We start from the raw sequence: 23,686 nt of genomic DNA, 5'->3' as shown, positions 1-23,686 counted from the left end.
AGCTGTCAGGTTAGCTATCAGGTTAGCTGTCAGGCTAACCAATTATGCTAACTGTTATGCTAACTGTCAGGTTAGCTACAGGCTAACTGTCAGGGCTAACTGTCAGGCTAGCCTACAGGCTAACTGTCAGGCTAGCCTACAGGCTAACTGTCATGCTAACTGTCAGGCTAACTATCATGCTAACTGTCAGTCTGACTGTAAGGCGAACCTACAGGCTAATTGTCATGCTAACTGTCAGACTAGCTGTCAGGCTAACTGTCAGGCTAGTCTACAGGCTAACTGTCATGCTAACTGTCAGGCTAGCCTACAGGCTAACTGTCATGCTAACTGTCAGGCTAGCCTACAGGCTAACTGTCATGCTAACTGTCATGCTAACTGTCATGCTAACTGTCAGGCTTACCTACAGGTTAACTGTCAGGCTAACTGTCAGGCTAGCTGTGAGGCTAGCCTACAGGCTAACTGTCATGCTAACTGTCAGGCTAACTGTTGTAAAAATGATATTTCTGCTGGAATCAGAGGAACCAGACTGAGGTTTTAGTTTTCAGAGAGGAGCTTCCAGATAAACAGAGATGTTCCAGTTCTGGACTGTTTCTGTTTCTGCTCCTCATGAAGTCAACCTTTCCCTGCATGTTTTCCTGAGTGGGTGGCACATTTTCCTGCTGCGTGTTGTTTTCAGTCAGACGGAGGCCTGACATGCTCAGTGAGTGGGAGGATCTGGACTTATTAACATTCCTGCTGCCACATTAGATCCAGAGCTGCAGGCTGGCGGCCTCCACAGACAGACAGTTTGCTGCGTTCAGGGTCAGGACATGTACAGGCTAAGCTACAGGCTAGCTGTCAGGCTAAGCTACAGGCTAACATACAGGCTAAGCTACAGGCTAACCTCACCAGCAGACTCTCAGCAGCAGACTGTTCAGGGTCAGGACATGTTGCTGAAGGTCCTGGTTGCTGCTGCAGCGCTGCATGGAGGCTGTAAACGTGCATGGAGGCTGCAGTGCTGCATGAAGGCTGTAAATGTGCATGGAGGCTGCATTGCTGCACGGAGGCTGTAAACGTGCATGAAGGCTGCAGTGCTGCAGCCTCCATGCATGTTTACAGCCTCCATGCATCCAGCAGCCTCCATGCAGCCTCCATGCAGCGCTGCATGGAGGCTGCAGCGCTGCATGGCTGTAAATGCTGGTGTTCAGACAGTGGGACCTGCAGCCAGCAGCTCTGTGGTCATGGTGAGGTTAGCTGTGAAATGTGCCTGACCAGAGAAATGTTCACTCTTTTCCACTCTGGTAGAGTCAGAGGCAGAAGGAGGTTATTTAACGTTCTGAATGTCAGGGTTTAAAGACGCAGCTTCTGTAAAATAATTCATCAACCTGAAGCTGTAAAAACAGTCAGATTTCCATCCAGGAGCTACAAACCAGTTGGTTCTAATTTCTGACTTTTTCTCTAACAATTAATCAAAGAACGTCACATTTTAATCGGTGTTTCCTGATTTCTGTCATTCCGAGTCCTGTCGACACAAAGATCCAAACTTTCATCACGATGACGAGGTTCTAGTGTTTTTGTGGACACTCATGTCTAACTGTGGTTCTCTGCAGAACATCCGGTCTAAGGTGGAGCTGTCGGTGTGGGACCACCCTGAAGACCTCAGCCTGTCCTTCACCGCCACCTGCCAGGATGGACAACCGCTGCCAGGCCTCAGGAAGTGTGCTGACCTGAAGATCGGAGACACGGTGAGTCTGTTCAGGTCTGAACTTCACCTTCTTGAAGCTCTGATACCTCCTCAGCTCCATCCTCAGAGTCTCTGTTTAGGTCTGAACTTCACTGAACAGAGGAGCAAGTTGTTGGAGGTCCATCCAGCATGGTGGAACATCTTTCTGCTGATGATGAGCAGAGTAGAGAGGAAACATGGCGATAGAAAAACATCTACAGGATGAGGAGATCGTAGGAGCTTCAGGAGAAACCAACTGGAGGTTCTGGAAGACATTTCTAGAAACGTCTTCAAGAAGTTCCTACATCACCTCGACCTGGATGACTGAGAACCTCCACAGAAGTCTGAGGAGACAACAGTAGTTCAGAGTTTAACATCTAAGGAACCATGATGTGAACAAGACCTCCTCAGCTCCATCCTCTGTAGAGCTGAAGGACGTCATTTCCTGTGTTTACCTTCTTAGGTTTCCATTACTCCATGTCTGAAGCTGTGACCTCAGAAACTCTTTTTCTTCTTCTCAGAGCGATGCTGCTGCTGTTGTTGTATGTAAATATGTGTGGCTGTAGCACCAACAGAGCATCAAATACTCCCAGACGTAGTTCTGCTGCAGAGGAGCTAAAAGCCAAACTGGTTCTGCAGGAGCTCACATTACTTTGGAAAACATTCAGGATTTTAACAAAGCTGAGGACGAGTCCGAGCTGGAGAACCAGAAACAGCCTTAGAGGGTAGTAATGAGGAAAAGCTTTGGTCATTTGGACAAATGTTGACTTTTTTGGACAACTCTAAGACATTTTATGCAGTTTTTCAGTCATTGCAGACATATTTTCAGTTGTTTTGGGAACGTCATAAGTCATTTTGGACAAATTTTGAGTCATTTTGGGAAGTTTTTGAGTCATTTAGGACAAATTCTGAGTATTTTGGACAAATTTTGAGTCATTTTGGGAACTTTTTGAGTCATTTAGGACAAATTCTGAGTCATTTTGGACAAATTTTGAGTTATTTTGGGGACTTCTTGAGTCATCTGGAAGTCGTTTGTCATTTTAGACAACCTTTGTGTAATATTCAACACAATTCAGTGTATTTTGGGCAACTTTATGGTCATTTTGGACACATTGCACGACATTTCTAAGAGGTTTTGGACTATTTTTAAGACATTTTGGACACATTTCTGTCATTTTGGACATGTTTAAAGTAGGGATGGGAATTTCGACTAATTTCCCCACCCACTAGTCTCAAATTTTATATGCGACTAATCTATAAAGCCACATAATGACAGTGAAGAAACATTTTCATTTATATCCCGCTCTGTAAGTCTGGATGGGATCTGTAGTGACTTTGCGCATGTGTGATTCATCTGCCGTCTGGCCTTGGAGTGATGAGTCCTCTAATCAGACACTGGGTCTGCTGTGGGGTTACTGGACTGACAGCCTGTGCTCTGGGAGGGGGAGAAGCTCACAGCAGCACCTGCTGCTGGTTGAGGACAGTAACTGCAGAATGATCCCAGTTTTCCTGTCAGAGTCTCCAAAACGGCAGAAAAAGTCGCTAGATTTATCGCTAGTCGCTCTTGACAAAAAAAGTCACGAGGACGCTTTGGAAAGTCGCTAGATTTAGCGAGAAAGTCGCTAAGTTGGTAACACTGGTTTCTGCTTACACAGCCGACAGGCAACCTTGTTGTCGTCTGCTGCGTCAAAATACTGCCAAACGGTGCTGATTTTCTTACACGGGAGCGTCGCCATCTTCCCACTTTACCTTTCCAAACTTTCTTCCCCAAACTGTGTGGCCCCGCCCCTGCTCCGTGTGAGGGGAGGGGAGGAGGAGCAGTTCTCTGCCTGGCTGCTCAGCCTGTTTACAAAGAAACAGAGGCACGAAGAACAAGGAGCATGATACTTAATGCAGCGTTTAACCGACTAGTAAAATACTAAACGTTTAATAAATGAGTAGGCGGTTAAACCATTAAACGACTAGTCACACACATCGCTAGTTTAAAGTCATTTAACAATTGTTAGACACATTTAAAGACACCTGGGACAATTTTAAAGTCAGTTTGGTTAAGTTCTGAGTTGTTTAGTAGCATTTTTGAGTAATTTTGGAGACGTTTTTGACATTTCAGACTATAAGTAATTTTGAGCACATTTCACTGCATTTTTGACAATTTTCAAGTCATTTCAGATCAGACTGAAGATATTTTGGACCATTGAAAAAGTCATTTTCTAACGTGGTTGTTTAAAGGTTTACTTTAACGTCTAACCAGCTGAGCTGATGTCCTGCTCTTTAACTTCCTGCTGCTCTGATCAGTGGTTTTAGGAATCGGTCTCGAGATCAGCTGTTTCCTGTTTCCTGTTTGTTGAATCAACGCTGAGCAGCAGAGGAGTTTTATATTTATATGATCTTCTCTAATTACGGAACAGAAAGCTGTGAGCTCGTCTCTCCATCCTGCTGCAGATTAATATCAGCTCCGATAGATTTAAACTCAGACGGATCCAGCTGGCAGGAGATCTTCATTCCTCTGGGAATATTTCCTGTTTAGTATCTCAGCTGGATCCAATCATCAGATGACGGAGCTCTGGGAAAAAGTCAACAGTAGCTCAGAGAAACATCCAGGAGGAGTTTAAACCTGACCCTACCATTAATGTCCAAGAAAGAGGTTTTAGTTTACATGTAGACTGTGAAAATAACTAAAAAAAACACCAAGAAACCAGGCCAAAACTCTGAAGAACTTCCAACAAACAGTAATTCATTCATTTTACTATTTATGACCGTGAAACTGTAGTTTTACTGTTTAATCAACAGAAAATCTTACATTTCTGACATTTTGGAAAACCTTTCAGTAATATTAAATGCATTTTGAGTTATTCTTTTTACAAATGTTGAGTCAATTTGGACATATTTTGAGTCGTTTAGTTAATTTTAGACACATTTCAATACATCTTGGACATTTTTAAATGAGTTTGGACATGTTTTGACACTTTTTTGGAGATTTTCTGAGTAATTTTGAGGTTGTTTGTCATTTTAGACAACCTTTCAGTCATTGTAAGCAAATTTTGAGTAATTTTGGATGAGTTTCTGTCATTTAATTCATTTTATATTAATTTTAGACACATTTAAAGACAACGTGGACAATTTTAAAGTCAGCCTGGAGAAGTTTTGGGTAATTTGAAGACGTTCTTGTCTTTGTTGCTTTTAGTTTTCCTCTTTCTAGTTGTCTGTTTGCCTTCAGAACAGACTTCAGATGAGGTCTGGGCTCTGAAACCAGCAGCAGAGGACCAGGACGTGGATTCTGGATGGGAACCAGGCTGTGGGTGAATAGAGGGGGAATCCTTTCTAATCCTTTCTCCTGGGCAGTGAAAGGAGCTGGAGGTTCTGACCCGGTCCAGAACCTCCCAGCTGCATCCCAATGAGCTGAACAAAGGTTGGCAGGAGGAGGCCTGAGAATCTGGCAGAGGGTGAATAGTTGGAGATGCTGACGGAGAACTGGAGAACGGCCTCATGCATATTAAGAGGAACACCACAGGAGTCTGAACATTTCTACCTCCTGATCAGAACTTTTTAACCACTGAGGTTCAGTTTAAAGTCCTGCAGCTCTGAGGAACCAGAACATCATGAAGAAGAACTCAGACAGTAGGACTCAAGAGATGTTTCTCCATGCTGAATGGATCTCCATCTACTAGAAGATGTTTCTCCATGCTGAATGGATCTCCATCTACTAGAAGATGTTTCTCCATGCTGAATGGATCTCCATCTACTAGAAGATGTTTCTCCATTCTGAATGGATCTCCATCTGCTAGAAGATGTTTCTCCATGCTGAATGGATCTCCACCTACTAGAAGATGTTTCTCGATGCTGAATGGATCTCCATCTACTAGAAGATGTTTCTCCATTCTGAATGGATCTCCAACTACTAGAAGATGTTTCACCATGCTGGATGGATCTCCACCTACTAGAAGATGTTTCTCGATGCTGAATGGATCTCCATCTACTAGAAGATGTTTCTCCATGCTGGATGGATCTCCAACTACTAGAAGATGTTCCACCATGCTGAATGGATCTCCAACTACTAGAAGATGTTTCACCATGCTGGATGGATCTCCACCTACTAGAAGATGTTTCTCCATGCTGGATGGATCTCCAACTACTAGAAGATGTTTCTCCATGCTGAATGGATCTCCAACTACTAGAAGATGTTTCACCATGCTGGATGGATCTCCACCTACTAGAAGATGTTTCTCCATGCTGAATGGATCTCCATCTACTAGAAGATGTTTCTCCATGCTGAATGGATCTCCAACTACTAGAAGATGTTTCACCATGCTGAATGGATCTCCATCTACTAGAAGATGTTTCTCCATGCTGAATGGATCTCCATCTACTAGAAGATGTTTCTCCATGCTGAATGGATCTCCATCTACTAGAAGATGTTTCTCCATGCTGAATGGATCTCCAACTACTAGAAGATGTTTCACCATGCTGAATGGATCTCCATCTACTAGAAGATGTTTCTCCATGCTGGATGGATCTCCAACTACTAGAAGATGTTTCACCATGCTGAATGGATCTCCATCTACTAGAAGATGTTTCTCCATGCTGGATGGATCTCCATCTACTAGAAGATGTTTCTCCATGCTGAATGGATCTCCAACTACTAGAAGATGTTTCACCATGCTGAATGGATCTCCAACTACTAGAAGATGTTTCACCATGCTGGATGGATCTCCACCTACTAGAAGATGTTTCACCATGCTGAATGGATCTCCAACTACTAGAAGATGTTTCACCATGCTGAATGGATCTCCATCTACTAGAAGATGTTTCTCCATGCTGAATGGATCTCCATCTACTAGAAGATGTTTCTCCATGCTGAATGGATCTCCATCTACTAGAAGATGTTTCTCCATGCTGAATGGATCTCCAACTACTAGAAGATGTTTCACCATGCTGAATGGATCTCCATCTACTAGAAGATGTTTCTCCATGCTGAATGGATCTCCAACTCCTTCCTCCTCTGTTCTCTTTCTGAGCCATGCTGACTTTATTTCACAGATCCAGCAAATCTTAGTCTGAAGTTGACCAAAATAGTTTTAAATCCAGCTCCCAGTCGCAATGTCTCAAAAATGCCCCAAAAGACTCCAAACTGGTCTAAAATAGTTTTAAAAGTCAACCAAAAATAACACTAAATTGTCCAAATTGACTCAAAATGTGTCCAGTGTAACAACAAAAGCCTAAGCTGATATGAATTGTTCATAAAACACCTGAAAACTGTCCAGAATTACATTAAAAAGTTCAGAATTCATGAAAAATTGTTCAAAAGTCATGGACAACATGAAGTTTTTTGTTTTTTTTTGGGACATTTTGGATGATTTTAGGTCCAGTTTTGATCCTCTGCTCATCATCTGTAGAAAGGTGTTTCTCCATGATGGATGGATCTCCAACAACTAGATCCTCTGTTCTCTGTTTCTGATCCATTCTGACTTTATTCTTCCAGTAGCTTCGGTTTTACTCTCCGTCTGCAGTTCAACCTGAAAACTCTCAGAACTTTTTAAAACTTCCTGTTGGTTCCAGCTGAGTTGATCTTGTCTTCACAGTCGCACCGAGGAGCTCAGAACTTTTTCCTTTTCACAGAACCTCGTTATGACAGACAGATTATTTAAATGAGACGTAGAATAAAGAGATTTTGATGAAATATCTCAGTTTAAAGCTCAGCTTTGGTTCATTTTTCCAACAGAGCTTTTGGAGAGCGATGTACAATGAAGTGATTTTTGATTACATTTCAAGATGCGTTGGAATATTTTAAAGTCAGTTTGGACAAGTTTGGAGCTGTTGTGTAGAAAGTTTTTGTCATTTTAGACAATCTTTGAGTCATAAACACGTTTTAATGGATTTTAGGCAAGTTTAAGGTCATTTTACACACATTTAAAGACATTTATTGCAGATTTTGAATCGTTTGGGACTATTTTTAAGACATTTTGGACATATTTCTGTCATTTTGGACGTATTTAAGGTCATTTAATTAAGCTTACAGACATTTAAAGACACCTTGGAGAAATTTAAAGTCGGTTTGGACAAGCTTTGAGATGTGGAGAAGGTTTTTATAGTTTTAGACAATCTTTGAGTAAAAATAAACATCTTTAAGTGGATTTTGGGCAATTTAAGGTCATTTTCGACACATTTTTGACATTTTGGACAAGTTTTTTCATTTCAGAAAACCTTTTAGTATTTGCAAACTGTTCTATAATTATTTTTAGACACATTTACAGACATCTTAGGTGTCAATTCTACGGTCATCTTGGTTAAGTTCTGAGTTGTTTTAGAGAATTTTTGAGTCATTTTGAAGACATTTTGTCATTTTAGATGATCTTTGAATAATACTAAACACATTTCAATGCATTTTGGAAAACTTTACAGTCACTTTAGACGCATTTCAGGAAATTTAGGACAGGTTTTGAATAATTTGGAGTATTTTTAAGACAGGTTTGAACTGATTTTGTGATGATAGCAGCATCAAAGGTCACTGAAGGTGTTTTCTGTGAATCTGAGGAGGAACGTCGCTGATGATGCGTTCAAGGACCCTCTGACTCTCCTGTTCTATTCTTTTGGTTTGTAGCTCTCAGAAGATGTTATTAACTCAGAGCATTTGACTTTTATCAGTTTGTTTGACTGTAATTGAATCAGAGAATCATCCAGGAACAGGAAGCAGAGATCAGAGGTTCTGTGAGTTTCAAACTGTTGTTCTCGTCTCTTCTGGTTCCTCCTCTCTAAATTAGATTACTCTGCCTTTCTCAATGAGTCCGGTCTGATGTTCTCCTACTACTACGTCTATAACGAGCCACGTGATTGGCCAAGCCGCCTTCTCGCGACTCCCATTTCCAGTAGGTTTGACAGAGTCCTCGTTATCTCCTCGTTATCTCCTCGTTATCTCGTTAGGACGTCTCTTCCTGCCTCTGCTTCTGACCTCAGATGATTCCACATTCTGGCTCGTTGGCGGGTTTTTCTCAGAGAAACAGGAAGTGGAATGGGTCACATGGTCTGTTTCCTGCTAGTGATGTCATCTGAATCAGCACTGAGCTGTTTTTATTTTTTAAATAGTTGCTTCAAAGTGACACAGATGTGGACTAAACTCTGTCATAGTAATAAATAGAAACACACAAGAGACAGTACACTAAAAGCATCTGCACTTCTGTCACTCCTGTATGCTCTGTTGATTTTTCTGATATTATATTTTCTATATTTTTATCTTTTTTCACTTTATTGTGTGTGTGTTGATAGGGAGTATGATGGGGGCAGGAGTTGGGAGGGATGTGGGGCATTTTCTTTTTATTGTTTGTTGTTATTGCTTGTTAAGCACTTTTTGCTACTTTATGTATAAAAAATGCTATAGAAATAAAAACTTTGATTTATTTTTTATTTGATTTGATTTTTTATTTAATTTGATTTTTTATTTTGTTAATTTTTTATTTTATTTTATCTTGCTTAATTTTGTCTTTATTTCATTTTATTTTATCTTATTTTATCTTAATTCTTATTTTATTTTATGACATCTTTCTTTATTTTATCTTGCTTTATCTCGCATTATTTTGTTTTATATTATTTTATTTTATCTTATATTATTTTATCTTATGCCATTTTATTTAGTCTTATTTTACTTTATTATATTTATCTTATTTTACTTTATTTTATTTTGTCTTATTTGATTTTTCTTATTTTATTTTATTTAGTCTTATTTGATTTTATCTTATTTTGTTTTATTTTGTCTTATTTGATTTTATCTTATTTGATTTTGTTTTATTTCATCTTATTTTGTTTTTTCTTATTTTACTTTCACTTTCTGCCCTAATATTCTGTCTTGTCTTATTGTTTATCCTTTTATTGAATATCCAGCAGCGGAAACAGCTTAATTTACCTCCAAGGATTAATAATTATTAAAGTTATATTAAAGAAACATCCAGTAAAAAAACTGTAAGAATCTGGCAGCAAAGACATCAGAAAAAATCTAAATATATTTCCCCAACAAACAGAAAACAGTTGAATATGTTAAAAAATAAAAATAAATGAGTGTAAAAAAACATTTTCAGTGATGGCAAATATCTGTAAAATGATATTTCCAGCAGAATAAAATTAGGTAAAATAGTTTTTAGATCATTTTACATCAAAACTGTTTAATAACAAATTATTATTGGTAAAAATCCAGATTTTTGTTGTTGACATTATTCAGGAGAATTAAATATGGAGAATTTGGAGAATGTTTGAGTCATTTTGAAGCCGTTTTTGTCTTTTTAGACATTTTATAAGTAATATTTAACACATTTCAATGCATTTTAGACATAGTCATTTCATTCATTTTATCGTAATTTTAGACACCTTTGACGACATGTAGGACAATTTAAAGTCAGTTTGGGCAAGTTTTGACACATTTTACACACATTTCAAGACATTTAGGACAGTTTGTGAGTCATTTTGGACAAATTTCAAGTCATTATGGACAATTTTAACATCAGTTTGGATAAGTTTGGAGTTGTTTTTGAGGATTTTTGAATAATTTTGAAGATGTTTCTGACTTTGTGGAATGTTTAACACATTTCAGTGTGTTTTGGGCAATTTTAAGGTCCTTTTGGACAGTTTTCAAGACATTTAAGATCTTTTTTGTCTTTTTTACAATCACTGAAGTTTTGAGTTGTTTTGACATGTTAGATCATCTTTACGTTATTTTAAACACATTTCAATTCATTTTGGACAATTTTTGAGTAATTTTAGATAAAGTTCAAGATATTTTGGACAGTTGTGACATCATTCTGGACATATTTCTGACATTTTAGACGGTCTCTGAGTAAAAATAAACACCTTTCAATGCATTTTGGGCAAGTCTAAGGTCATTTTGGACACATTTAAAGACATTTAGGATAGGTTTTGATTCACTTTGGACTATTTTTAAGAAGAGTTTAAAGTGATTTTGTGATGATAGCAGCATCAAAGGTAGACCGGTGGTCACTGAAGCTGTTTGCTGTGAATCTGAGGAGGTTTGCAGACCAACAGCAGATCTGGGCTGGACTTCCTTCCTCAGAGACATCAGCTGGGAGTTTTCTTCTGTCCCACATTCATGAAGTAAACAGCAGCTCAGGGTCAGCAGAGGGTCAAATCCACAGACGGAGCAGATCAGAGAGGTTCAGAGGCTGCAGGATGGGATCATCTGGACCATGAAGCTGCTCAGAGCAAACAGGAAGTCAACGTTTAGGAGGGTTCTGCTGCCGCTTCACCCAAAACTAACATCTGGATTTAGGGAATTCATCTGTTTCCACACCTGGAAATCTTTTCATTTCCCCCCAAATAAAACCTGGAAAGTCCTTTTATTGGTTCAGTATCTCCAGAAATAAAACTACCAACCATGAAGACAGAACAGTTCCATCAGAGTGAGTGAATGGAGCCAGCATTTTGGTTTTGGGCCTTGCAAAATGAAAAGAGTGCAAAGTTTTAAACAAAAAGGGTATATTGTGTCTCCTTGAAGTTCCTGTCAGTGTTTATCTGAGTCAACATTTTTTGAGTACGTTTTTGTGCAGTTTTAAAGTCATGTAAGACAGTTTTGAGTCATTTTCAACAACTTTTTGGTGATTTTAATTATTGTTTCAAGTCTGAACATCTAAACACTGGAACCTTGTCTGGTCCAACTTTATCCATCAGGTTCTACTGATGTTAGAGCCTCAACAGGTGGAGAAATGTGGACCACAGACTGGATTTTAGTAGAAAAATGGATCCATCCATAGATAAACCCAAACAGGAACTTTATGGAGACACTAGACCAGTCTTTATTTGAAAAAAAAAAAAGCACTTTGTTCCATTTTTAAGGGCCGATAATTGAAAATTTCTCCTCTGTTGGATCCATTCAGTCACTTGGGGTAAAAATAAGAAAATTCCAGCCCGAGAAACTGGTGAAATTCCTGAAACTGAGCCAAAAACTTTTGACAGAACTTAAACTGAATCTGAGATAAAGCAGACCTCGTACTTCCTGTCTGCTCTGACGTCTTCTTCCTGTCTTTTCTCTGCAGGTGTCCTTCAACGTGAGCGTGGAGGCGAGGAGTTGTCCTCCCAGAGGAACCGACCAGAGCTTCACCATCAAACCGGTGGGATTCAAGGACCGTCTGGAGGTTTCTGTGGATTATCAGTGCGACTGTGGCTGCAGCCGGACAGCCAAAAGCAACAGCAGCATCTGCAGCTCCATCGGTACCAAACCGCCTCTGCAGTCTTAGATTTAACCAGAGATAATAGAGATTTATACAGAAATAATGGAGATTTAAGCTGAAATAAAAGAGATTAAACTAGACTTAGTAGATTTAAACAGAAACAACAGAGATTTAAACAGAAATAATGTAGATTGAGACAGAAATAACAGATCGAAACCAAAATAAGATAGATGTGACCTAAAATAATCGAGATGTAAACTGAAATAATAGAGATTTAAACAGAAATAACAGAGATTGAAAACCAAAATAAGATAGATTTAGCAGGGATTTAACCAGAAATAACAGAGATTTTACCTAAAATAATCGAGATGTAAACTGAAATAATAGAGATTTACTCAAAAAATAATAGAGATTAAATCAGATTAGTAGATTTAAACCAAAATAAGAGATATTTAACCAGATTTAATGGAGACAGAAGTAATGTAGAAGCAACAAGAGTTAATAGAGATTTAACCAAAAATCCTGTTGAAATACCACCAGACTGACTCACAGTGTAAGTCCCATTTTAATTGGAAATCAGTTGTTTGATTGAGATAAGGTATCTTCATGTCTGATTCACCTCATTTGACTCTTTTTAGACCCATTTTGAGCCAAATTGCAAGACATTTTGGAAAATTTAAAGCCATTTAAAGATTTAAAGACTTTTTGGTCAAGTTTTAAACAGTTTTTGAGTAATTTTAGACACATTTCAAGTTATTTTGGACATGTTTGAGTCATATTGGGTATTTTTTAAGATATTTTGGACACTTTTCTGTAATTTCTGATTGATATTTGAGTCATTTCAGACACATTTAAAGACACTTTGGACATGAACGATGAATCAAGAGAAAACTAATCTCTCCTTTGGTGAAAACTGGTGGAGAAACTGAAACTGCAGTGTTTCCTATTCTTAAAGACTTTAATCAGTGAGCTGCTGTTTCCTCTCCAATCATGGAGGAAAAGTCCTAAACCAGTGGTTCTCTGAGGCCTGATTATACAGAGACTCTCACTGCTGCTGATAATGACCGTCATTAAAACACCAAACTGAAGGTTAGTTTACCTGATTAGAAGCAGAAGAAGATTCTCCTACAGGAAGCTGAATCATTTAATCATCCTGATGGATAGATTCATAAACTCTGAGATACACAGAAGATTCAGAGTTTATCAGGTGGCTTACTGGGAATGTTTGTTAGCTTGGAAAGAGGAAAATAAAACCTCCTAATTGTCATTTTAGGGGAGTTTTGAGTTACATAATTGAGTTACAAAATTATTGAAATAGTTTCTAAAAGAGTTCTGGTGTCAGATTTACAACATTTGGCAGTAACTTCACATAAATATGCTACAGGAGCAGCTGGCTAGTCGGCAACAGGAGCAGCTAGCTAGTCGGCTACAGGAGCAGCTAGCTAGTCGGCTACAGGAGCAGCTGGCTAGTCGGTTATACACAGAGAAGCTTCTAGTCTCCATCAGTTCAAGACATTTTGTGCAGATGGAAAGTCATTTGTGACAATTTTGAGTGACTTTGAACATTTTTTGAGTTATTCTGGCAACAGTTCAAGCCATCTTTATCAATATTACAATGTTCTGACAATTTTTAAGTCGTTTTGGACAGATCAAATTCATTTTAGAGTAATTTTAGACACATTTCAAGACATGCCGGACAATTTTAGAGTCAGTCAGTTTTCAGTTATTTAAGACAATCTTTGAGTTATTTTAAGACATTTCAAGTCATTTTGTTTAGAAATGACAATCAAAAAAGCTAAAAAAAAAAAAGAATATTAAAACTTAAATAAGGCAACCAGTTTATTTAATTTGACTTTGTCAATATAAATGTGAGTTCTTTGGTCCAAGTTGCAAGATATTTCAGACTAGTTAAAGGAAATTTGGTTTGTTGAATCGTCTTGGACCATTTTTAAACAATTCCACACACATTTCAGGACATTTTGTACATTTTTAAAGTCAGTTTGGTCCTGTTTTTACTCTTTTGGATGGTCTTAAAGTGACTTTAGACACATTAAAGACACTTTTTTTCTTCACATTGTGCAGCTGTTTGGAAGCACTAGAATCTGGATGCAGACTGAGGAGTCAGTGAAACTGCAGAAAGTGTAAATAAATGTGATTCCTGAACACGTGTGTGATCTCCAGGTACGTACACCTGTGGGACGTGTCGGTGTGAGCCGGGCTACCTGGGCGCCCGCTGCGAGTGTCAGGAAGGCGATTCTGGCAGCATGTACCTGAGCGCCTGCAGGGAGGCCGAGGGCAAGCAGATCTGCAGCGGTCGAGGAGAATGCAGCTGCAACCAATGTCTCTGCTACGAGTCCGAGTTCGGGAAGATCTACGGCAGCTTCTGCGAGTGCGACGACTTCTCCTGCGCCAGACACAAAGGAATCCTCTGTTCAGGTAGGAACGCCGGCCAATCAGAGGCCGAGCTGCTCTGGGTGTGCTGCTGTGGTTGTACTGGTTCCAACCTTGGACCAAAATGTCTTTTCAAAAAGTCACATTTAACTAATGTGAGTTCAGTTGTCATTCTGGATGAGTTTACTGTATTTGGAAGTTAGTTTTGAGTCTTTTTGGACAATTTGAATTCATTTTGTTCTGAAATGAGGCGTTTAAATGCAGATGTTCCTTCAGTGCACAGAGAAGCTTCTAGTCTCCATCAGTCAGATTTGCCTAATTTGACTTTAATTGTTATTTTAGACAACTTTAAAGTCATTTTGAATATATTTCAAGACTTTATGGACAGCTTTGGTTAAGTTCCAAGACATTTTGGATGAATTTAAAATCATTCTTGGACAGGGTTTTGTTGTTTTGGACAGTCTTTGAGTCATTTTGGACATATTTTAAGTAATTTTGGACAAATTTTGAGTCATTTTATTTCTAAATAAGGCATTTGAATGTCAGATTTACCTCCTTTGACGTTCAGATGAGCTGAGGTCGGAACACAAACTGAGCTGGTTTCAGGATTGTATTAGAACAGTCCTATTTGTTTCTGCTGTGTTTGTATTGGTGGTGGTTTTAACCTCAGAGACCACACCTTCTATTTCATCCATGAGGTTACAGACAGACTTCAAACAGCGTGGACTCTTCAGATCTGCTGCTCTTGTTGTGGTTCCACTAAAAGAAAGTCCATTCATAGAGCTGAGTCCTGCAGGACGGTCACCTGCTGGATGTGATCCCAGAAGAAGCAGCTCCTCCAGTAGCTCTTCAGATGTCCTGCTGTGTTTGAGCCTCACACGGTTTGTTGTGGTTGGACACATTTATGACTCCTTCACTAGAATAGAAGCTCGAGTCAATATCCATGAGGAGACACATGTATCTGCAGAGACGTGTGACGGATTAGAAAGCAGCGGTTCATCGTAGCGTACAGCCAGCCTCTAATTATCTCCAGAAACAGCCCTGCTGACTCCCTGCACCCCAAAATACACCGATGGGATTATAAGGCTTGTTTTCTTTTTTTAAAATCACCAAAATAACAACATTTATTAGCCAGGAAGTGTAAAAATAAGAACTGTGTCTGATATACACACAAAAAACTAAAATATTCAATAAAAAGACTTTATTCTGCACATCTCATTTAAGAATTGACCTCAAATAAAATCTTTGTGCGACCAAGAATCTGTCAAAAAAGGAAAATTCTGAAATCTTCAGCAGGAATAAGAAGCCACAATGAACTCAGCTGAGACTAAAACATCCAGAGTTTCAGGTTGAACTGCAGGCAGTGTTTCCTCTGAGATTAAAATAAAGTCAGCAGAAACAGAACAGAGGAGCAGGTTGTTGGAGATCCATCCAGTATGGAGGAACAGCTTCTACTGATGATGAACAGAGTAGAGAGGAAACATGGAGATAGAAAAACATCTACAGGATGAGGAGATAAAACGACGACAAAGAGATACGAAATGACAAAAATAAGACAGAAAACAAGAAAAAACAGACACAAGACTTCAAAACAAGACACAAAACGACCCAAATGACACAAAGTGGGAAAAAAACAAGACGAAATGACACAAACTGACAAACGAGACACAAGACAGAAAACAAAAAATAGACACAAAATGGCAAATAAACAAGACAAAGCAACTGAAAAAAGACCAAAGAGGAGATGACCACAGCAGGTAGTTGGAGATCCATCCAGCACGGTGAAACATCTACAGATGATGAACAGAGGAGAGAGGAAACGTCTGGAAACATGGAGATAGAAAAACATCTGCAGTAAGAGGAGGGAAAACAACAGCAAAGACACAAAACGACAAAAACAAATGCAAAATAGGAGAAACGAGACATTCCAGATGTTTAGAATTTTTGTAAAAAGAATAATCTGAGAACTGTGACTTTAGTTTTTGTCGTTGTTCTTCATGATGTTCTGGTTCCTTTAAACTGGACCTTAGTGGGTTAAATGAGTGGGGTTTGTGTTTACGTGAAGTGCTTGTTGAGAGATCAGCTGACAGTCGGTTTGTGTGACGTCAGCCTGAAGCTGGCCGTGCTGCTGACCCACATCTCCTCCACAGCTGCTCTCTAATGATCTCAGCAGCTCCAGTCGCCAGAAATAGCGAAGCTCTGACTTCCAGACCTGCACGGCCCCATAAATAACAGACCTGGGGGTGTGTGTGCACGTGCACGGGGCGTGTGCACGCTGCGTGTCTCCTTACAGAGTAACTGGGAACACATGTTTATGGTGGAGAGGAACGGCTCTGTTTGTTCTGTTGTTCTGTGATCCTGAAGTCAGACGTGTTGAAACAGTGGATCTGCTGCAGGAACTATGCAATGTTCTGGTCATCAACACCAGAGTCACTGCAAGGTCTACATTCCAGCAAACATTTCACTGAGATAAGAAGCTGGGAAACTACTTCTACAGCATTTAACCCATGGAGGTTCAGTTTAAAGTCCTGCAGCTCTGAGGAACCAGAACAACATGAAGGAAAATAACTCTTATGAAACGACAAAACTTCAAAACGACAAAAAACAGACCTGAACTAACACAAATGACACACTGAATGACAAAATCACAAAAAACAACACAAACAAGACTCAAAATGACAAAAACAAGACTCAAAATGACCAAAGACTCAAAACAATAAAAACCAAGACTCAGAATGACAAAAAGCAACACAAATGAGACTCAAAATAACAAATAAGACACCAAACAACACACTTCCTGTTTCTTAAAGTGTAGATTAAGATCTTCAAACACCCAGACCATCTCCTACCATTATCTCTATCATCTCCTACCATTATCTCTAACCTCACTTGCCGTTATCTACATGATCTCCTGGCATCATCTCCATCATCTCCTACCATTATCTCCATCATCTCCTACATTATTTCCATCATCTCCTACCATTATCTCCATCATCTCCATCATCTCCTACATTATTTCCATCATCTCCTACCATTATCTCCATCATCTCCTACCATTATCTCCATCATCTCCATCATCTCCTACATTATTTCCACCATCTCCTACCATTATCTCCATCATCTCCTACCATTATCTCCATCATCTCCATCATCTCCATTATTTCCATCATCTCCTGCCATTATTTCCATCATCTCCTACCATTATCTCCATCATCTCCTACCATTATCTCCATCATCTCCTACCATTATCTCCATCATCTCCTACCATTATCTCCATCATCTCCTACCATTATCTCCATCATCTCCTACCATTATCTCCATCATCTCCTACCATCATCTCCTCATCAGCTGGAGGTTCACCTGAACCTGATCACAAAACAATGTCAGGCTCCATCAGAGCGAGGAGATAAACTCTTTATGATTTGCATGTTAAATAAAACCCCAGTAAATCAACATTTAGCTGCTGACAAAGCTCTGCTGAGCGTTGCCGTGGCGACCAGTGGTTTTGGTGGTTTTGGCTGCAGACTCAGCAGAACCCAAACCCTCGTTTAAAGTGATTACAGCTTTCAGTCAGCAGCAGGTGCAGAGGAGCGTCCTCAGATTCACCTCTAAATGAACACTTCTGGAGAAGAAGGGGGAGGAAATGTTTACTTCAGTGATTCTCTGTGAAAAGCAGCAGTTTGTTTTTCTGTTTTCTGCAGATAAATCACATCTGAGTGTCTCATTTCTGAATATATGCCCTCTAAAATTACATACATTTAGATTATTGTTTGCTGGGATTGGATGTTTTTCAATCTTTCTGTTGTTGTTGTGCTTCCAGTGTTAGACTATTCTGGAAAACACTGAACTTTGAACACATTTTTCTCAGCAACTCCAGAAAGTGCATCAGACCACTCTGATTCCAAACCTTCAGACTCATGAGATGTTTAAACTGATCCAACAGACAGAAGTCTGCTCTTATCTCCACATGGTGAAGGTAAAGATTTAAACTGAAGCAGAACTGATGATTCTCAGTCTGACAGATTAAAGTAGAACTCAAAGTGCTGACAGACTGACATCAGCACTAAACAGCTGATCTGCACTAAACTGAAGCTCCTGCTTTGGGTCTAAATGAGAAACAGCGGCATCGACTCACTGATCAATACTTCAGTCTCATTCTGGTTTCAAACTAAAAGTCCAGACGGCAGAACAGATCAATACTGAACCACCAGAGTCCTCCTAACGGCTGACTGCTCATTTCATCCTAAAGACAACTGGAAACACAAGTAAACCATCAGAAAGACGTTTAGATCTTCTACAAACCAACAATCTGTCGGCTGGAACTAAACATTTCTCAGGTGTGTCTGCTTTGTTACAACTCTGCTCTGAAGCTGCAACAACAACAGGGTGGTGACTAAAAAAAGGTTTTATTGTCGTGCAACCAAGCCAACAAGGTGCACTAAGAACCACCAACCAAACCAAAACCATGCTGCTGGAGCTCCAGAGGGAAGCAGCTCCTGCCAGAGCCCCCAGTGCTGGAAATGAGGGAGGCTTTCTGTAGTTTGAGCCGCTTGATCCCAGGTGTGGCTCAATCAGCTGACGACTCTCAGCTTGTGAACAGACACACCTGGTGTCCAGGTGGAGGGTCGTCACAGCTTGTTTTCAGGTAAATCTGGCATCAGAACATCATTCTACTGCCTTCAGACTTGTGTCGGTTCTGTTCTTCTGTCTGAGATGCTGCAGGACCTGATGGAGACTAGAAGCTTCTCTGTGCACAGCTAGCTAGCTAGCTAGGATTTACTGATTACTGTGAGGCGTTTAGGGAACATTTGTAAATGGTAGCTTCAGAAAACCTCTGAACTGTACATCGGTCACACTGATCCCCCCCCAGGAAGTCCGTCCTAGTTTTCCTGAGACAAACACTTAAAAAACATAAGCCTGATTTTTCCCTGAAGCTGAAACACCTAAAGCCTTTAACTAATTAACAGATCAGTTCTATAAAATGTCAGAAAATGGTGAGTAAGTCACTGAAATGTCTCCTTTAGTCCAAAGGTCTTCAGTTTACTGTCATAGAGGAGGAAAAAAACAGGAAATGTCCACATTGAAGAAGCTGAAATCACAGAATTTAGACTTTTTTATCTAAAAAAATGCCTCAGATTGGATGATTGATTATCCAAATAGATGGAGATTAACTTGACATTTGAGAACTACCTGATTAATCGTTGCATCTGAGATGAAACTCAGAATATGTTGAGTTGTTTTGTCATTTCCAGAATCCTTACAGACCTCATATTCTCCATGTTTACAGGTTTATGGTGCTATTTTGGGTCCTACTAGAATATATTTATCCAGTGTAATGCTCAAAAACCCATTACTTTTCTCAGACTGTGTATTTCTGAAGCTCCTCTTCTGTCTGTAGCTGTAGATTTGAGCTCTGATTGGTCCAAATACAGCCAACAGATCTGAAGCTCTGCTAGGAAATAATGTGAGGCTGATGCTCAGTCTTCACTGGAGGCTACGCTAGCAGCTAGGGTTCCATCAGTCTGAGGTTCTCAGCGGTTCCTGATGGAACCTCATGCTGTTTCCAAGGTTTTTCTACAAACACTCCCAGAACATGGAGTTCTAGTCCACCAGGAGGGACAGGGTGGAGGAGATGTGAAGGTTGGTGTCATTAGGAGCTCAGTATGGTTCCATCGTGGTTCCATCATGGTTCCATCATGGTTCTACAGAGGACAGAAGGTAGTGGACTGTTAGCATTTAATGATGAGGAACAGATTCTGCTGCTGGAGAACAGAAGGAAGCTTTGTGTGATACAAAGACTCTCTGTGGATTCAGGACGTTGGCTCTGGGAGAACCAGGACCTGATGTTCTGGAACAGAGAGGCCCGGTTTGGTTTGGTTTGGTTTGGTTCAGTCCAGCTGATTAACCCTTTAGAGTCTGAACAGTTCCAGACTCATTTTAACCCACTGTCGGTTCAGTTTAAAGTCCTGCAGCTTTGAGGAACCAGAACATCATGAAGGAGAATGATGGAGATGTCTTCTGTCAGTTAGAACGATGGAAACCAGAGAAAAAGACAAAACTAAAGTCACGTTTCTCTAATTATTCGTTCATAAACATGTGGAACATCTAGTTTGTCCTGTTTTGTGTCCAGATTCAGGTGTTTTGTGTCTTTGTGGTGTTTTTTTCTCCTCATCCTGTAGATGTTCAACTGTTTCCATGTTTCCAGCTTTTATTAACTCTGATAGACCGTTTAGACTCTTTGGTGTTGTTTTCTGTTTCATTTTGTGTTGTTTTTTTGGTGGTTTTGTTTCTTCTTTGTCTCCTTAAGTTTCTTGAGTAATTTTATGCCTCATTATGATAATTTTGTCTTTTGAGGACAGTTTTTTGTTGGTTTTCTTGTTTTGTGTTGTTTTCTGTCCTTTTGTTTCTGTTTCACAGTTTTCTGTCATTTTTTTCTCCAGTCTTTTGTTTTGTGTGTTGTTTTTGTCACTTAATGGTCAAATTATGTTGCTTATTGTCTTGTTATTATAATTTTTCATCTTCCTCGGATAATTTTGCTTCTTTGGGGCATTTTTTTTCATTTTTTTTAGTCATTTTGTGTCTCGTTTATGAAACTTTGTGTGTCTGTGATGGCTGTGTCTCTTCTTTTGTTTTCTGTCCTTTCGTGTCTTTAGGGGACAGTTTTGTCACTTTGTGGTCATTTTGTGTCTCATTTTTCATGTTCTGTCTAGTTTTCTGTCCTTTTGTGTTTCACAGTTTCTTCTCAGTTTTTCTTCTTTCTTGTCGTTTACGTCTTGTTTGTGTCTCTCTGGTCGTTTTATCTCCTCATCCTGTAGATGGTTTTCTGTCTCCATGTTTCCTCTCTACTCTGCTCATCATCTGTAGATGTTCCTCCATGCTGGATGGATCTCCAACAACCTGCTCGTCTGTTCTCTGCTTTTGCTGGCTTTATTTTGTTGCTTTTCTTGAGGAAACACTGCCTGCAGTTCAACCTGAAAGCTCTGAATTTTTATCTTGTTATTGTTGATCTCATTTGAATCAGTTTGTGGAGAATCAGTTCTGATGAAAAGTGCAAAAGTTTTATTTTTTATAGACTCTATTCATCACAAGAAAAACATTTTTAATGAATATTTAAATGAGACGTAGAATGAAGCGATGATGCGTTCAAGGACTGTTGGAAAGTTGAAGTAGATTCTTGTTTTAACAGTTTCTAGCTTTGAGGATTTTCTTCTAACAGATGGAACATTGTGGCTGGTTTTTAGATTTAAAGAACCACAGAGACTGGAGCAGATTAATGACGAAAGTTTCTGCCTCCTAATTAAGATTCTAACAGTAATTAGAGATGCGTATCCGTGGACGTGGAGTCTTCGGTTGGTCTTTATTGTCGTGTCAGAAGGAATAAAGGAAGATTGTTGTTCTGCAGCTCAGAGTTCATAAATGTTCCATTCAGTGGCTGCGGTTCTCTTCTGTGTTTTACGTCTCGTTACTGGAACCAATTAGTGGCTCTGCTGCTCATTAGCGTTTGGCTCAGAGCGACAAACGATAGCAGGGAACAGGTGGACGGATTCCTGGGGTTCTGTTTGACTCTTAGTGCTAGAATATGTCTAATCACAGAACAAACCACTTTAATAATGATGTGATTCAACTAAACCAATATACATCAGATAATTAGATATTTAATGAGTTTGCAGTAAAAATGTTCACGTTTCATAAATGTTGAAGCGTTTATGGCTGTCAGGTTTAAGACGTGGAGAAGAGAGGCAGGTGGAAGAAATAGAAAACAAAAAATGAGATAAGAAGACAGATTCTTTATTCAAGGTTCCATGAGCTCACATGGGTTATCTTAAAGAAAAATAAGGAAATTATGAGTTATATTCTAATTATAGCAAGGAAAGTGAAGAATGTGCTGATATTTACAATAAAAACAGCATTGAAAGGTCTAAAAAAGTGATGAAGAGTTCCATATTTGAGCTTTTATTAACAACTAATGATACAGAAGTCCATTTTTTGATCCATATTTAGCTGCAGGTCGTAATAAAACAAACTAAACATGTAGAAAATGTTTAAATATGAAATAACTGGTCACAAAAATGTGAAAAAACAACTTTCTGAGCAGGGTTGACAAGTTGCAGCACATAAACAAGCAAGAAAAACACATTTAATCATCAGGAATGTTAATTTCATTTGATAAATTAAGATGTAACTTAATCATTCCAAAACAAATCTAGATTCTGATCAGTTTGCTATTTATTGTGCTTGATTAGTTTGCATTTAACTGAATAAAACTGTGTTTTAGTGAATCAGGATCAAAAACTTATTGTATACTTGTTGAGTGTTGGGAGTGATTTCAGCCTATAGGGGGCAGAAAATAACCTAAATAATATATACCCTGTAGAAAACGGGATATTTACTGAGCAGAAGGTATATTTTGGATAATTACGCCACTTTTGAGCTGGCTGTTTATGCTAGCTGTTTATGCTATCTGTTCATATTGGCTGTTTATGCTAGCTGTTTATGTTGGCTGTTTATGCTAGCTGTTTATGTTGGCTGTTTATGCTAGCTGATTATGCTAGCTGTTTATGTTGGCTGTTTATGCTAGCTGTTTATCCTAGCTGTTTATGTTGGCTGTTTATGCTAGCTGTTTATCCTAGCTGTTTATGCTACCTGATTATGCTAGCTGTTTATGTTGACTGTTTATGCTAGCCGATTATGCTAGGTGATTATGCTAGCTGTTATGTTGGCTGTTTATCCTAGCTGTTTATCCTAGCTGTTTATGCTAGCTGTTTATGCTAGCTGTTGATATTGGCTGTTTATGCTAGCTGTTTTTGCTAGCTGTTTATGTTGGCTGTTTATGCTACCTGATTATGCTAGCTGTTTATGTTGGCTATTTATGCTAGCTGATTATGCTAGCTGATTATGCGAGCTGTTATTTTGGCTGTTTATCCTAGCTGTTTATGCTAGCTGTTTATGTTGGCTGTTTATGCTACCTGATTATGCTAGCTGTTTATGTTGGCTATTTATGCTAGCTGATTATGCTAGGTGATTATGCGAGCTGTTATTTTGGCTGTTTATCCTAGCTGTTTATGCTAGCTGTTTATGCTAGCTGTTTTTGCTAGCTGTTTTTGCTAGCTGTTTATATTGGCTGTTTATGCTAGCTGTTTATGCTGGCTGTTTATGCTAGCTGTTTGTGATAGCTGTTTATGCTGGCTATTTGTGCTAGCTGTTTATGCTAGCTTTTTATGCTGACTGTTTATGCTAGCTGTTTATGCTGACTGTTTATGCTATCTGTTTGTGCTAGCTGTTTATGCTGCCTGATTATGCTGACTGTTTATGCTGGCTGTTTATCCTAGCTGTTTATGCTAGCTGTTTGTGCTGGCTGTTTATGCTAGCTGTTTGTGATAGCTGTTTATGCTAGCTGTTTGTGCTGGCTGTTTATGCTGACTGTTTA

The 23,686-nt window shown here is 39.2% G+C and overlaps 1 protein-coding gene across 1 annotated transcript in view; it reads left to right on the top strand.

The window, feature by feature from the left end:
* Window positions 1-23,686, top strand: part of itgb5 (integrin, beta 5) — a 67,297-nt gene that overhangs the window by 16,636 nt on the left and 26,975 nt on the right. The window contains exons 9-11 of the mRNA XM_051958721.1: window positions 1,590-1,724; window positions 11,734-11,908; window positions 14,050-14,304. Coding sequence (XP_051814681.1) covers window positions 1,590-1,724; window positions 11,734-11,908; window positions 14,050-14,304 — 565 coding nt within the window. The remainder of the gene's footprint in view (window positions 1-1,589; window positions 1,725-11,733; window positions 11,909-14,049; window positions 14,305-23,686) is intronic.

This window comes from Acanthochromis polyacanthus, chromosome 14, assembly GCF_021347895.1.
Source record: "Acanthochromis polyacanthus isolate Apoly-LR-REF ecotype Palm Island chromosome 14, KAUST_Apoly_ChrSc, whole genome shotgun sequence".
In the NCBI taxonomy this organism is placed as follows: domain Eukaryota; kingdom Metazoa; phylum Chordata; class Actinopteri; family Pomacentridae; genus Acanthochromis; species Acanthochromis polyacanthus.
Note: the sequence above shows the minus strand (reverse complement) of the source record. Positions and strands in the feature narration are given on the sequence as shown.